This window comes from Sinohyriopsis cumingii, unplaced genomic scaffold (assembly GCF_028554795.1).
Source record: "Sinohyriopsis cumingii isolate HCF-2022 unplaced genomic scaffold, ASM2855479v2 utg000160l, whole genome shotgun sequence".
In the NCBI taxonomy this organism is placed as follows: Eukaryota; Metazoa; Mollusca; class Bivalvia; order Unionida; family Unionidae; genus Sinohyriopsis; species Sinohyriopsis cumingii.
Window position 1 is genome coordinate 1,039,598 of NW_028315873.1, and position 17,903 is coordinate 1,057,500.

The 17,903-nt window shown below is 33.9% G+C and overlaps 1 protein-coding gene across 1 annotated transcript in view; it reads right to left on the reverse strand.

Annotated features, from left to right (window-relative positions):
* Positions 1-477: 477 nt before the first annotated feature.
* Positions 478-17,903, reverse strand: part of LOC149774623 (chymotrypsinogen A-like) — a 19,402-nt gene continuing 1,976 nt past the window's right edge. Inside the window, exons 2-6 of the mRNA XM_089944951.1 lie at positions 16,230-16,470; positions 10,397-10,512; positions 7,113-7,277; positions 2,521-2,697; positions 478-599 (exon numbers count right to left, since the gene is read on the reverse strand). Coding sequence (XP_089801077.1) covers positions 478-599; positions 2,521-2,697; positions 7,113-7,277; positions 10,397-10,512; positions 16,230-16,470 — 821 coding nt within the window. The remainder of the gene's footprint in view (positions 600-2,520; positions 2,698-7,112; positions 7,278-10,396; positions 10,513-16,229; positions 16,471-17,903) is intronic.

Below are 17,903 nucleotides of genomic sequence, written 5' to 3' on the forward strand. Positions count from 1 at the left end.
CAGACAGAGGTGAAAATGCAGTAATCTTTAACTTTGAGAGCTTTCGACCACTATGCCATTCGAGGCCCCTTGACAATCTGCTTCTCAAATCATTTTAGATAATCTAAAAGTTTTGGGAAATGCAGTGAAGTCATTCAAGGAATAAATCTGAATTGTATTGCAATTGAATTGTCTTTATTTGTGAATTACTAGTATCCATTATGTAGCAAATATATTGCAAAGTAGAGATATTTATTGATTACACTTATTCATTATGATAAAACAATTATGCAGACTGAAGTTATAAAAAGTTCAGATTAGTGAAATATAGTTTTTATTATCTTACATTATTCTCATCTTATAACAAATCTACAATAGATGTTCCTCAAGACGATGTGGCCACATCCCTTTGAGAATTATGTATATCTCATACAGATATGAGTAACGGTACAAACAATTTGTTTCATGCTTAAGTAAGACCCGACATCATTTATTTTATTATAGCTTCATTTTTGCTTGTATCCATGTCAGGAACTTTGTGACCTTTGCATAGACTCCGGGCTTATTAGCCAAGGCACATCCATCCCCCCATGATGTGGCTCCTATAACTGTGTATTTACCTGAAAACAATAGTTTCAACTGTAAAATAACAATATAATGTCTGTTTTGAAAACTATAAAGAACTAAATGATATTTTTGAGCTCTCAGGAGATGATGTATGAAGCAGATTACATCGTAATACAATGAGTTATTCAAGGTACTTTGGGAATTGGTCTATTAAATATACTACCTCAGGAATGCAATGAATGTGACATCTCTATATTACATTTTCCTAAGATAATGATCACAAATTTAGAAAATGATTTTCTGTGACATATAGGTGTTCTATTCTTGAACTCGTAAATTAATTTTGTAAGCCTGCCATAAAAAGGTGATTGTTATGGGTGTTCTCCATTACATCCACACCTGATTAAGAAAGGTAATTCACAATTGCATCATGAGGAGCAAATCATTAGTAGGAACAGACTGAACGGGATCATTGATAAAATGCTTGACTAACTGCGTGCAACTGCATGCATGAGTACGTTTAGTAGTTGAATTATCCATGCTAAATATGTCAAGAATTTGCTTATGTCCATAAAAGCATATATATATATATATATATATATATATATATATATATATATATATATATATATATACATATACATATATAGATATATATATCCTTCAGAACATGCTTCCTCCGCCTCTGGATTTTCTTAATTAATCCTACCCCCCCTCCCTTGTCACCACTTGCCTGTAAGCCATATGATTTTGTTTTCAGTTTAAACTTGTGCTGTACCTCATTGAGAATGTTATGTGCTGTACCTCATTGGGAATGTTATTGTGATGTACCTCACTGAGAATGTTATTGTGGCTACATCACAGTAGCAACCATTGCAATTTAAAGTAATTAATGTTTTAATAACTACTGTTTCTTTTCCTTTAATGCTGGACAGTGTAAACGTCTATAGATTTATGATCATGTTATACGATTATGCTCAAACCTTTTTCGTGTGTATTTGTGTTAGCATGGAATTTTCAAATGTAAGGCTTCTATTATCTAATCAATCCTAAATGAAAATAGAAATATGATACCATTCTGACATCCAATTTGGCCACCATGGCAGTCAACTATACAGACTAATTTCAATGTTACGTAGCTATTTATAGCACTTTGGGTTGTCCTGATTTATCGTAATAAGGTCATCATAATACCAGTCCTTCAACCAATGAAAGCCAAATGTATTCCTTTATTTTTTTAAAAATATTGTTAGAATGATATTTTCTTTTAACACATGCTTCGTATCTGCCTTCACTGACAGTGTATGTCTTATGCTGTACTATTGACTATTTATAGAAGTGGTATTCTTAAAAATATAGTAATCCTTTCAGTTCGAATAGAAATAAACGCAATTCATTTTGATCACGAGGTAACATTCTGACCAATGGAAATGTTACTTTCCTTTACCAGCTACTGGCATTACAAATGCATAGGGTTGACACCATAAGACAGCATATTCTATTTAATTGGTTTTAAATGAAAATAGTGCCAATCTGATGTGAAACATAACCACAGCAACAGTCATATTGAAATCCTTACATTTGAACTCTTTCGAAATGAAGAGTCAGATTTTTATAGGATTTCAAATGCAGTCTTTGCTAGCTGTCTTGTTGATCCTGGATGAAATATATACAGCTCGTATATCACAGGAGCCATCTCGAAACTTGTGTTATTACACTGACTCGAATATAAAAACCAAGATCCAGACAAAACTTTGCAAGGCAAAATGTGGACTTTAAATCATTGATTATATCTTTTTGTATTTCTCGCTTTTGTTCTGTAAGATTGTCACCTAAGGGTTGCTTCTGTAATTGTTATAGGAAAATCCTAACGGGTAGCAGATCTGCCACTCAAAGAACTGACTACTCTAACTGTAGATGACCCCAATGCAGACTCCCACATGAAAACGGAATATATTAGCAATACATTATTACCGTTTATGTTACACACAAAAGGTCCCCCACTGTCTCCACTACAGCTATCCACACCTCCAGTATACAAGTAACCAGCACAAAACATCCGTGGAGTTATGCGATCTTTGTATACACGCTTACATTCACTATCACTGATGATGGGAACTACGGCAGCTTGTAGTATGTCTGGAAGCGATCCTGGAAAAGTATAAAAGCCTAATAATATATTTTCCTATAAACTGCTCAACTACATGAATGATTAGACATTCAATTACTCAGAGCATAATTATCTTAAGAATTCGCACTTATCGGTAATAACAATGTTTTTATCATATAATGGTCACGTTATACAATGAGACTTGTGTCGATAGGTGGTAATTCAGTCCTCATATCCCTGTTTCGTGATGAACTTCGTTGTTAAATTCTCAAGATAGTTATGCTCTGAGTATGAGAAATTACTAAAGAATTATCCCGACCAAGGAAGCAACCTATTTCAGTTGAACATCTAAAGCTCAGAATAACAGCTAATTTGGTCCACACTGTGAAATATATATCACATTGTGTTTATTTGGAAAGCTTTTGTCACCATGAAAACTATAAGATCTAATTATCATTCAGTTTTTAAATCTAAATTACCTAGTATCATATTCTCAGTATAATGATCCACCCAGCTTTGAGATAAGTGTATAGACTCGATAGATTGAATCTAATTTGGGTATTTTGACTATTGTCTTGCAAATTCATTCATATTCTAGCAATCCCATATCCCCATATTTTACTGCAAAGAGGATGTTCTTCCAAACGTAATAGACTATCATAGTCATATGTCACTCTCCTAGAGTTCTGAGTTTACATTTTCAGAAAACATGCTGGTATAGGAGTCAAGCTTTAATAAGGTACAAAAACCTCTAATATACCTTTCTTGGTATTTTTTGCTTTCTGCTATCATTATCATAACCTACAACATTTTTAGTATTAACTTATTTGGATTTCCTGATTAGATGCCACTAAAAGGTTCATTAATTTGTGAACTACTGAAACAGGTCAAATTATCTTAAGACTTTGTAACTCAAAAATACAATTATATATACAACACCCATAAAAGTTTATTCATGGTATTTTAATTTATCGCATCTTTCTAGCATATATATTCATGGCAAACTGTATTCAGTCACTATACCTATATATATATATATATATATATATATATATATATATATATATATATATATATATATGCAAATGTATACAGTACATCAATATCCACACCTATATATCGATGGTAAAGTGTATTCATTATATCAATATCTATACCAATATCAATATATACATGTATGAGCCACACCTGGTAAAATTCTTTCAAGTAAGTTTCGATAATTAGTTTCAAGAATTATCTATTTTAATTATTGGTAGCCACTGCAGTTGGAAAATCAACGTCATGGTACAAACCTGATAGATACCGACACTGGGTTGATACATGTATGATTTCTTCAGGTTAAGTCAAGCAGACAAGTCATTCCAATAATGTACTATTCATGGTAATGGAAGCCATATTTGTTGGCAGATTGGCATAATTGATATACAATACATTTGAAAGATTTTACTACTTTAAATCTTTGACCTCTGGCCTCATGACCACCTCTGTTTATTATATCTAATATCAATGTAACGTCTTTAATGATGCAAGAAAACTAGTCTAAAAATATGATAAGGTTCTGCAAAGTTGCCGTTACAAAGATGTTATATAAAGAATTTATCTTGTATTAGTCAGGTAGCCAAGTGATGGCTGGGTGACTATTTCAAAGATGTTATATAAAAGCTTTCTCTGTCTTTTAGTCATATGGCCAGTGGTTGCTGAGTGGCTACTACAAAGATGTTTTATCAAGTCATATAGTTAGTGGTTTTGTTGTGACTCTTGAACACTAATAGCGAAAACCAATAAGATTTGTAAAATTTAGCAAATGAATTGTTTCCTAGATTATAATTCAAAATGAAACAATGAACTTACATCATTCTAAATTAAATAACACTAATTAATTATTTTGTATCACACATCCACATGTTAAAGATCTAACTGAATTATAGTGATATTCCGAACAAATTCCATTGTTGAATGTGTTCATGTTCCTGAATTCTTGAACATGGTGGTGTTCCAATGACTTACATTTTCCTGATATGCTAAGTCTTTGAATTTGTCACAATACTAAATCCAAAATGTCCTTGTCTCAATTCAAGATAATTCCAAATACTCCGGTCCAAGAATATTATTGACGAGCAATTTGCATTTCCTATAAATAGTAATTTAAATACATTATTCCACAAAAATGAATAACCCGATATAACAATATAACCAATTCTTCTTCAAGATGTTAAGAAAAGAATGAATCATGTTCAGATGAACAAAATTATATACCCCTCTTCTTGCCCTACGTCATAATCACCATTTTCTGGAGATACTCTGGCATTTATGGAAACTTCCATTCTAGAAGTGTCTAGCGTCAGAGTCAAAACTGAATATTTTAACTCAAATTATGTCAAACATGGTTACATTGATCATGATTGGGATATTTAGTCCGCAATTGCACAAAACATGTTAACTATATATTATTATTGAACTTGACTTTAGCCTAAGGTCAATTAAGCATTATGTATATATATATATATATATATATATATATATATATATATATATATATATATATATATATATATATATATATATATGTTTATATATATTACAAAACAACATTAAAAAGGTCAACAAATAATACAAATGAAATATTAGTAACATTTTAGGAGAAGCAGAACAATACAGATACAGCCTATTACAAATATTGAAAACTTGTTTCTGAAGTGTCAACGTCAACTCACATCATCACGAACCCCCGTGTTGGCAAATATGTTTCAAATCCATGTTGCTATATATTCTATTTGTGAAACATAGCATTAACTATGATCACTATCCCTCAGTTATTGCATCTGGATTTCAGGTTACAGGGAAGCGTCCTTATTACATATGAAATTGTAAACTTTGACCTCCTGTTTAACCTAGGGATGCAGCATCTGAAACCTGTATTGTCGTTCATCCTTTCTCATGATATAATAATAGCATACATTATCACAATATCTAAATTAATGTAAAAGCTTCAACTGATGGATATGATTAATTGTAATGATGGATATGATCAATTTCAGTGATGCATATATTTAATTAAAATACGGCTATGTGTTTACGTGTAAACATGGATCCCTACACGGCTAAAGCTCATTTGGAGTACCTGACAGTGCACCTGCTGATGGAAACCTTGATGCCATGCAATGGAGTTAAGAATGTTCTAAAGGTAAAGCCGAGACCGTTATTTCCGATTGGCTTGGATAGGATTTAATCCAATGGTTGTGTGTCATGGTAAATGACTAAGTCTCAGATTAGTGGGTAGCACTTAACATTTGTGTATGTCTCGCCACTGGGTAAATGCCTACTTCATCCAGGTTTTACACAACACAGTCAAACATGTGATATCAGCCACCAATGGGGAAAAGTCAAACGGGTCATTGTATATAGGCGACTGCTTATTACAAACCTAAGGCATTATAATAAGTACTAAAAATATTCAAAAGCAACAAGCTTTGTATCATTCAACAAATAATTTATTTTCCTAGAATAAAATGTGACAATAAAAAAATGACTTACTGTGACTATTCTAGAATTTTTAACACAAGTCCTAATGAAAACAGTCTAAATAAACTTTAACGGTATTCTAAAATTCTAAAAATCTAAAAAAGTTTGTGTTGTGACAATGTGCGAGTAGTCTTTTACGGAATCACAAAAAAGTATAATCAAAACATATATCCTTATTTGAACTTCATTATAAATCCAAACCTCTAAGTCCAGGGATATTAATTTAAAGCACTTTTTATTTCCAATACAGAATCATTTGAATGAAATAAATTTGCTCAAATCATCATTCTGCACAACAATATTACAAAAACGTGATTCTGCTCAGGTGTTAATGTAACACTGCGTAATTGTCCAGTAAAGAAGATTTACATAAAAAACTAAGACTACAAAAAACGGTTGATTCTTATTTTATATGTGTAATTGTTGACGGTCTAACAAATGAAAGGTTGATTGTATAGAGGGCTATAATTGTATATAGTTACGTTTTTTATGTTAATATGTATCCACATACCAATTATTTATGAGCACAAGTGTAATAGAATAAAGGGTATTAAGAGTGTATTGAAACAATGGATGACAACTTACATGTTACCTAACGGCAGGTTCAGAAATCAGGTCACACTAAGTTCTTTATTAGTTACTCTTGATGAGATACATCAATACAAATGTCATATGTGTAGGTAGAAAAGGTTCCAATATACAACGGGCATAACGAAAAAACAAACGCAAGAATTAGCAAAAAAAAAAAACCACAATACACCTTATCCCGTAAATGTCGATTGCGTGGGGATGAAACACACAAAAATAATCGGGACAATGCCTTATGGATTTGAGAATTCGAGGTAACTATGTTAGAACTATCAATATATCGTACCTACATTTCAACAGAAATGTAAGCAGCAAATGTTTTGAGCACCAGCAAGCTTTTACTTACTCATAGACGTTTTCCCCCATCCTGTAATGTGGCACTGCATTCCCGCTGTGTACTCAGTGTTACTTTGTGGGAGGCATGCTGGCTGTACATAGTCATTGAACACAATGCCTCGCCCATCCTTGGGTCGAATCTTAAGAAGTGCCAGGTCATAATCATGATTTACATCTATAATTAATGAAAATTAGTATCAATACATTCTGGACTCAAACACAGGATGAAACCCGTTGTACATTTCTTATCAATTGAAAATACTTCATATCTTTTGTACTGACCATCTTAAATAGAATGTGGAAGTGTTTTTCAACTAAAATTTACTGCAAATATAGGTCCAATGTGCAGCACCGCAGAGAGCTGTTTGATACACTAATAATATACTACTGATGCATCACACTAAAATCAGTCCCGTTGCAATATATAGTTTGATTATAATGCATCTCTTCCAAGAGTCATATATGAAAGAGGAAATAAACATTCAAACAAATACATTTGGTAGCTGACAGTAACATTAGTAAATATATGGCACTTTGACACATTTGATCTACATTGCTTCCAGCCTCAAAGACGGTATTTTTTGCAATTAAAAGACTTAATCATTGGACTTATGGTGTCATGTGCTTCAGCATATCCAAGGAAATATTTTTAAAATTCAATCCGAATAATGGCAGGGTAAAATAATACAATTCAGAAAGATCATTAAAAGGTAATACTATAAAAGACTTAACAACTGCCATAATGTCCAAAATGTATAACAAATCAACCTATTTTGCCCATCATAATCAACGAAATGAAACATAAATGCGTTTCAAAAATAAAATATTTTACTTGCTTAACTTGCCATGTTTCTATCATAATAATTATACTGTTCCAATGTATGTACTTCATACTAACACATTCATGCACTAATAATGAAAGCTGATGCTTTTTCTAGTTATGGTTGTTGTTGTTGTTGATGGGTTTAACGCGGCCAGTATTAATGTTGAAGAACGAACCCGGGAAAAACCCAGGAAGAACCACCGACCCACGAGAAGCTACTGGCAAGCTTTCTCACATACCCACATTGGCCGAATCCTAGACTCGATCCTACGCAGACACAGGTGAGATATCAATGATCCTAACTGAGAGCGCTTTAGACCACTGGGCCACACGGGGCTCTCTAGTTATCTAGTTATGGACACCCATTCACGCATTGATCATGCAAACACATGAATGTACTAATCGTACGCACCCATGAATGCACTAATCATGCACACAAATACATGAACTTATCATGCACACACATGCATTCACTAATCATGGAAAAGCATGCTTGTTCTAGATATGCCTTACATACATTCAATAAGCATGCACACATATGCTTGTAATAATCATGCACAAAGATACATGCACCAATCATGCACACACATGCATTTAATATTCGTGCATAGACATGCATCCAATAATCATGCACACACATGAGTGCATTAGTTATGTACAAACATGCATACACTAATCATGGAAAAGCATTTTTCTTCTAGATATGCACACATATGCATGTACTAATAATTCAAACATATGCATGTACTAGTCGTGCGCACCCATGAATGCACTAATCGTGCATACACATATATGCACTAATCAGGTCACACATATGTATGTGCTAATCATGGAAATGTGCTTAATGATGTACACCCAAGAAAACACTAATCATGCACGCACATGCTCATACCAATCATCCACACACATGTATGTACTAATCGTTGACACACATGCATTCACTAATCATGCAGAGATGGTAGAGATCCGTAACGGAGAGAGCTTTATACATCTCGGTCACACGGGGCCCTCTAGTTATCTATTTATGGACACACATGCACGCATTATTCATGCAAACACATGCATGTACTAATCGTACGCACCCATGAATGCACTAATACTGCAAACACATACATGAACTAATCATGGAAACGCATGCATGTTCTAGTTATGCACATACATAAATGCAATAATCATGCACACACATTAATGCACTAATCATACACACACACATGGAATAATCATGCACACACAGGAATGTGCAAAACATGCACACACATGTTTTCGATAATCATACATCATGAAAAATGAGAACATCTGCAAATAATGTAAAATAAATACTGGTAAACGTATATTTAATGAGGGAGAACATATCACTCAGTTATACTAATTAATTGGCAATGGTTTTGTCATAAGAATTAATTGAAAAGAAGCATTATAATTTCACAAAGATTAATTGTTATATGTATTTATTCCTGCTTCAAGATTAGTTCATTCATCTCCTAAATCCCTATGCAGTCTTTACCTTTTACTCAGTTAAATTCATTCCATCAAATTAAAAACACAGATGTACACATAGCTGTAGAAATATGATCATTTTTGGTCATACTAGTTATGTGATGTTATTTTCACTGAAGATTTCTGAGCAGAGTATGAGTGCATTTGTTCAGAAAAATACCCCTCTTACACACAACTCTAAATAAATGACCTAGTAATGTTTTTTGAATATCTGTATCTCTGATGAATGATGAATAAACTTGATGAAGACATGAAACGTCCATTAAATTAAATCATTTTTTTTAAGTCTAGACATAAAATGACCATGATAATATTCCCCTTATAAATCGTAATACAGCAAACTGTAGAACTCATTCTTTTAATTTACATTTCATGTTACAGATGATTGTGATGACATTAAATACAACAAAATGAAAATCATATTGCAAGTGTTGCCTTGATTTCTATTCACACATGATTTTTATCTTTAATTTTGAATTGATCTTTTCCATCATTGGAACTGTTTTCATATTATTCATTTTGAGTTGCTCTTTTCAATCATATGACATGCTTTTACGTTATTCATATTGAATTGTTCTATTCTTTCATAAGACATGTTTTTATATTATCAATTTTGAATTGGTCTTTTATATTATAGAATATGCCTTTAGCGACGTATTCCTCGTCAACTTCCATAATATATGCCTTTTTTAAGCTTTGTATAGCCAGCTAACTGCATATGTCTCTAATATGGATCATGATTAGAAATGGTCTTACAAAAACTATTATCTATGTAACTGATAGAAAACTATCAAACGTATATACCAGTATATTTAAACTATAATGAATATTTTAATCCTTTTGAATCAATGTAGGAAATATTCTTGTAATATGTCTGGTTACGTGCTATAACATGTTTATCCCAAAGCAGGTACAGCATCCAATCTATATTATAATGCGATACAGCGAAGTGTGAGATAGACATCCGCGGTTACCATTATATCGCTCATGGGTGAAGAAAGAAGCAATCCTAAACTCCTTCTCATGGCTATCATAACCCGTGTTATCGTGGTCACCTGTTCTCACAACGATTTCATCACTCCTGAGACCTCTATGGAAACAGAAACATAAAATTGCACATGCTATTTATACAAGTAGACATCGTCTTCATGACAGAAAGAATGGGAATGGGAAACCTAAAATTAATGTCCAAAACAGTTGAAGCAATCCAAGAGAAGTCAGCGTATTTTACTTTTCTGTTCTTCTTAAAAACTCACTAATATGTTTGAAAAAATTCAAAATACCAACCCGTATGTCTGGCGTAGCATGCATTTCTTGATGACCAATAAGTGGTACAGTCAGACATCATATAAAAGTCTTATTTTGAAAACACCATGTCAGTATGACAGTCAATTTAAGGGAAGAGGCATTAACAAGGCTGTCACGATGGCCATTATGTTAGCCATATTGATTGTGAGATTAGAACAATTAATAATAACTCTAACTGGACATTATAAGAAGTAATCCAAGAACATTTTCAAGCCATAGTGAATGTACAATCTGCACTACTTATGACAAACTAAATATCATAGGTCCTTTATTGCAAGTACAGTTTCCAATAAAATATTTTTCTCCTAGAATACGTACCTGATTACATTAAAATCAAATATATATGCCTACTATCTCCTCATAACTGCCCGCTCAATTATGGAAATTTGGCTGCTTTTATGTCCATGTTATGTAGACAAGGGCAACAACTCTGCACATTACCGCTCCATTCCACCTACATGTCCCGCTAATCGTGTGAATCGTTGCTTGCATTTTGGGGAGGATTGGTGTGTATTAAAGTAATACGACTGGTGAACATTCTTGAAGCATCCTGGCAGAAACAAAACATACTGCAAAACACTGGGTGTCAGCTTCAAATACGTTCCCATATCACATTTCATTTGGAGAATAGGTAATAGGTAGACGGAATGTCCCAACGTATTTCTTTGGTAATTTCTGAGTGCAACATATTGAAGGTAAACCCTCTCTACTGATTTTTGAGTTCAAGCTGCACAACTAGAGTTGACAGGGTTTATGTGTGGGAAGAAAAAACAAAGGAAATCATCTTATCGCATACAAATTATGGGTGAATCCATTTCAAGATGTACAGTGTGTTCATATGGAGGTTGTGCTGATCTCATCCTTGTCTGATTGTTGCTTGTGCAAATGAGACTGGACCTACCAGATCCAGGGCTTGCTGCTTTGGAGCTGTGCTTGAATGTGCGTGCTAATCACAATGATAAGTCCTGAGGAGTTATGTGCTATTTCTCAGGTATATATGCAAGAAAGAGGCATGTTTGAGTTCCACAATATGCCCAGTCTAATTTAGATAGCACTTGATCTTACATAATAGTTCCTCTTTGAAGGCCTTCTGGATTGTGTTAATACAAGAGTGAAGTCATAGGTCTCCTTTTCTATTGCACAATGATGGCAAACGATTCTTGATGACGAAACTGGATTGCATCATAAGGATTGCTGATCCATTTCATCGAAACGGAAGGCTGACTGGCTCAATAGAGAGTCCATGGAATTAATTGCATGCCAAGGTAGATGTGATCAGGAGAAAGGTTTTGTTTTAAAGAAGTTTCCGCTTCAGCAAAGTCAGTGTTGAAAGCTTGAAGTTTTGAAATTCAGGCTTAACATAACAAATGATATTTTCCACTTTGGAAAACAGTGTGAATGATTAAGGTATACGAAGGCCAAAGAATGAAAAGTCAGAGAGGTCTTTGCTATGACCAAGATCATCATAGCCACAATGATCGAAGGATGTTCCAACATGATAGAATGTTAGCCAACATTTTGTCATAGAATTATAAGAATAAATGACGGCTACCAATGTGACAGACGCACTCAAATGGAAATTGTGTTATTTTTACTCGTAACCAGTCCATGGAAACAATGTAAGAGGGGCTCATTAAAGGCTTTTGATACATCAGCATATTCAAGATTTGTAATTCATTCAGAATACCACTGGAATCCATTCTGTATGCTCTATACCTTTTGACTTCTGATATAACTTTTAGGATTCTTTGGGATTTAGAGAAGACTAATCTAAGTTACTTTTAAATTTCCATATGGTGTCTTAAGCAAATAAATTATTCGCTGAATTTTACATAAATGTTTGACTTCTCTTTTTCAGTTGCTTAATTTACTACACAGCCATAATAACAAACTTGTTCTGAAAACAGTTGCTCTAAAAATGAAGACGTTCATGATAACGTTCATCCCCAAGATACTGACATGAAGGCCTGTGTAGTACTGGTTACTGACAGTGTCGAAGTTTGGTAACAGATGGGCTTTGCATACAATGAAACTTGCATTTCTATACACAGTCACATCCTTTTTAGTGGCAGATTTAATGATATTTATGTTGTTCGCAAAACTTGGTTGCACCATTCATCCAGGAATGATACTATTTTGCTCGTTATGCTGATATTGTAATCGAGTGGCATGGAATGTGAGTACACGTGTGAGCTGCAAATGGCACACGTTTAAGTGATACAGTAGGACGATTTGCATCGTTGAGATAGCAAGGCCATCTGCAAAGGTCACATGTAGAGGTGATCCAGTAGGATAAGATCTGCTGCAGCATTATACAGTCTGAGGAGAAACTCCCTCGTTATGATCCACTATATGTAGGAAATGGATTACTTGAGAATGACAATTCAGATGATTGTGAATACGTAAGTGATTACGATATATAAGAAATCCATATTTTGATCATTTGAGATGAGTTAGAGCTGATGGATATAGTACTCTTCATATATGCGATATATGAGACATGATATTACTTGCTAGCTTTGAATGTTTGCATTCAGCATACCTTGTTATTAAAATGACACGGTAAGAAATTAGAAACAAAGGATTTTCATAGAGTTAACTACATTAAAAAAATGCCAAAAATATCTCCGCTAAATTCAGGATGATAAAGAAAAATATTGCCTGTATGATCATGAAACTAAACATGTTCTATTAATATGTGGCCTTGTGTAGGTATGCAATCAAATAACACATAACCTATACAGAAAACAATGCATACAATATGCTGAAAATTCCATAATAAATCTGAAAAGTAACAAAATATTTCAATAGATGGGCATGGATTTTGAAAGTCAAAGTGAATACTAATTTCACTTCACTAGTGGGACCTTAAAACTAGCAGTACTAGGCGGGATATATTGCCCTTTGTCTATATACAAAGCTATTGCCTTTGAGAGGGCTGGATTTTGTTAGATAGTAGGACTTATGCAGCTAGCGTTAGTGGAAATGGGTAACGTATTTGAAGGAGAAGATATCAACAAGACCATCTGCTCAGAAAGAGTTGTGATGAAAAACGTTCAACTTTTCCATTGTGATAGACATAATGTGTGTCAGATCAGTCCTGTTTTCATTTAGAACCAACTAAACATTATACATAGTCTCTTATAGAAAATCCCATTCTGTTAATTTTATGACAATCAATTCAGAAAGATTAGAAACAATACTACTTTCCAAAATCGCCACTGTGGTTTTCATATTGGATATACAAGTGTTACCGTTTTATTGTAGAACCCAATCAACATCATTATAAGACTCTCAGTGAAAATCATATATTGATATCACCATCTGTTCAGTACAATAGTGATCAGATGTTCCAATGGTCGCTAAAGAGGATTCATTAGTTCTCACATCAACTCCAACGTCATTTAGGACCAAATATGTTTCTATTTGAGTTTTTTCATGAAACGTACATCTTGATATTACCATCTATTTGGGATGGTACTGATACCAAGACATTCACTATATTGGATGCATGAAGGGCACCGTTTCATTGCACGACCTTCAAGAAGAATAGTGTACAGTGTAATGGCAATCGTCCCATTAGTTTAAAGGTGATACTATATTTTTGCTAATATATTTGAATCCCAGACAGGCTCATGATGAATGACAGATGGACGTTTGACTAAATGGCATTGAATAACTCCTCTGGTAAATGACTAACTGAGCACATAAAGTGAACAAGGCAACTGCTTCACCTCAATCTGTTATGCTTCCCATTGCAGTAATCTGCTTTCCATCAATTTCTATTGTTTCCCATCAATGTGTTATGCTTCCCATCAATGTGATTTGCATCCCATCAATAGGTTATCTTTTTCATCAATGTGTTATGTTTCCCATCAATTTATTTGGCTTTAGAATATGCTTGCAAAATGAGAGGAAAATGTAACCTACGTTTGTAAACAAGGACTATTAAAATGAATATCGATAGACATAACGATTTTTAATGTTTCTTCAATTTTTAAATGCATCAAATGACTGAATATTGTTCATTTTTTTTTTTTCATTTTCTCGATATATTAAAGCGTTCTTACAATTTACATACATGGTGAAACCTGGATCAAAAGATGCAGAAAATCTGGATCATCGATTACTCAGATTGGATTTGAAATGTGATAGAATCTTCTATATTGTTCCAATGTTTTTTCCACCTTTTATAAATTAAATTTATTTAAATTGTAGAGGAGAAATTGAACCGGCTTGCGCATTAGCTGGTTATCTATATGTTTTAATCTAGAAAATTTGAGCTGTTACCAAATTAATATGTGCAATGGATCAGTGTCGTAAAGCCTTGCCAACTATTTGCAGAATACACCGTTAAATAAGTGCAAGTGATCCATCTGTAGGTGTGAAAACTTTTCATTCTTAATCACATTTTATATAGCAACTGTTGGTGTTTTGAAATTAGAGCCAACGCTAATAGTCTCCACTTTATCTTAAATACTAAAAGGTAGGTCATAATGTTGATGCGTGACACATTTTCAACCCATGAAATACAAATGTGTACATTTCGTCTTAATACATCGACGATGCACGTAATTATTGCTTTTTGCAATCTAGAATACAATCTGAGAAGTAGGTGACAAGGACCAATCTTTGCTTTAAATCCTGCCCATCTGCAGTTGCACTCACATTATAAGTTTGATCACAGTGGTAAGGTGTTAGTATTGACATCGTTGGTACAATTTTCAGGTAATTTTTATCAAATTCTGGACAGTGGGGTACAGTGACCCAATCTTCATGTACGACATATGTTAGTCTCATGTCCATATATACAGACTAGAGAGGAAGAATGGACACAGTTTAGTGCAATTTTTAATAAATTCTGGTAATTGTATCACATAAATCTACTGATGCTAAGGAAATCCTCTCTTTCCTAAGAGAAAAACCGAGTATAAATTTGGAGGTAAGATGAAAAAATCTAGAGACGTTATTTCAAATTAAAAAAAAAAAATGTTATATGTTTTAAAATCTTGAAATAACTAATTCACAATCAAGTCGATCAATTTATGACACCAACCGTGGCTGAGCTTTCTCAACTTCTACCTCGGTATCACTAAGTCGTCCGAATTTGATACATTAAAAAAATCAGTGTAGCTTTCACCAATATGACTATTATATATCCGACTTATTGAAGTCATCGTATTCATAATTGAAATGCTTAAGACACGAGAAAGTGTTAAATGAAATCAACGGCCTCAAATCTGGAGAGTGAAAATCCGATTCAACAGATTACATCTATATCATAAACAGCAGTGATGTGATGTATTGAAATGATCTTTTACCTAAATGCCTATATTTTGTGATAGAATGTTTTCCAATGAAGATGTCACTCTGATAACAATTCATAAATATCGTATGTTGGCAATACGGAAAATTGAAGCAATGTTGCAAATATATAACATATACTTATGCCAAACTATACACTTATGTAAGGAAAACAACAGACAGACCATTACTCACTGAAAGCAATGAGCAGCACTCAGGATCCAGTATTCGCTGAGAATAGTACCACCACAGAAGTGGCTATCATACATGGTGCCTACAAGACGTCTGATCCCAACCTGCCATGGGTTTGCTCCTTGGACTGCATTCTTTCCTCCAATTATCTTCTCAAGTTTTGGTCTTGGAGCTACTTGCTTCTCCTCAGTCACATCCCGCTTGCCGCGCTCCATCAATGGCCTTTTCCCACAGGTTACAGGTCCTGAAGGAGATGGATTATATTACAATTGGTGACATCCCTGCCTAAATAGAAATTCGTGCGCTTGTATTAAGTGATGACTGGAGAAAAATGTGTCTCTTAACACAGTAAGTGAATGTGATTCATACTAATAATTCAAAATACAAAGCATTTCGACAATAAATAACCACCTATATCCATTCGTATATCAGATCAACATAAGGCATGTAGTATGTCTAGACGTTTGTGTTTGTGAAAAATTCAAACTGTTTGAAAGGCGATTGAGACTGACCCTTATCCCAACATAAATGTTGACAGATGGGTCAGATGAATCTCATAATAGTATTTTAGGTGCTACTAACAAGATCGTCTTCTCCTGGTCAAACAATGAGTCTGTTATATCCGCTTACATTGCTTTGGCTACCCCAGTTGTCTATGTTAAAACTGGTTATTTTATCCACACCCCCCATATATATATATATATATATATATATATATATATATATATATATATATATATATATGTCACTGTGTGTGTGTCGGTATATACTGACTGGCCTACCAATACTGTGTACAATACTTTTAAGGTGCATATCCCTGAGGTAAGGTGATGTTTCTACACTGCATTTGTATGTGCTATCCCTGTTTTCACTGTGATGTATCTACATTTCAGTTTACCTGTTATTCCTGTGCCTAATTTGTCGTAGCTACAATGCATATTGGGTGCTATCCGTGTGCTTAATATGTTGTAGCAAAAATTCCTTTCAGGTCCTATGGCTGTGCTCACTGTTTTCAATCTACAATACATTTTAATAGCTACTCCTAATGTGTTGTAGCAACTATGCATGTTATGTGCATATACCTGTGCTTAAAGTGTTGTATCTACAATGTAGCTTAGGTGCATATCTCGGTGCTTTATGTTTTGTCCCTGTAATGTATTTAAGGTGCTATACCTGTGCTCACTGTGTTGTAGCAACTATGCATTTTATTAGCTATCCGTGTGCTTAATGTGTTGCAACAAAAATGCATTTTAGGTGCATATACCTGTGCTTAAAGTGTTGTACCTACAATGTAGCTGAGGTGCATATCTCTGTGCATTATGTGTTGTCCCTACAATGCATTTTAGGTGCTATACCTGTGCTTAACGTGTTGTAGCAACACTGCATTTTATGAGCAATCCGTGTGCTTCATGTGTTGTAGCAGCAATGAATTTTAGCTGTTATCTCTGTGCTAACTGTCCTGTAGCTACTTTGCATTTTAGGTGATATACCTGAGCTGAATGTATTGTATCAAAAATGCATTTTAAATGCTGTCCGTGTGCTTAATGTATTGTAGCAACAATGCTACCATTAGGCGATGTTCCTATCATATTTCTTTCTACTATTGTTTACGACAGTTACGAATATAGCATGTGAATTATTGCAGATGAAATGTCTGTCCCTCATTTGATATCGTCA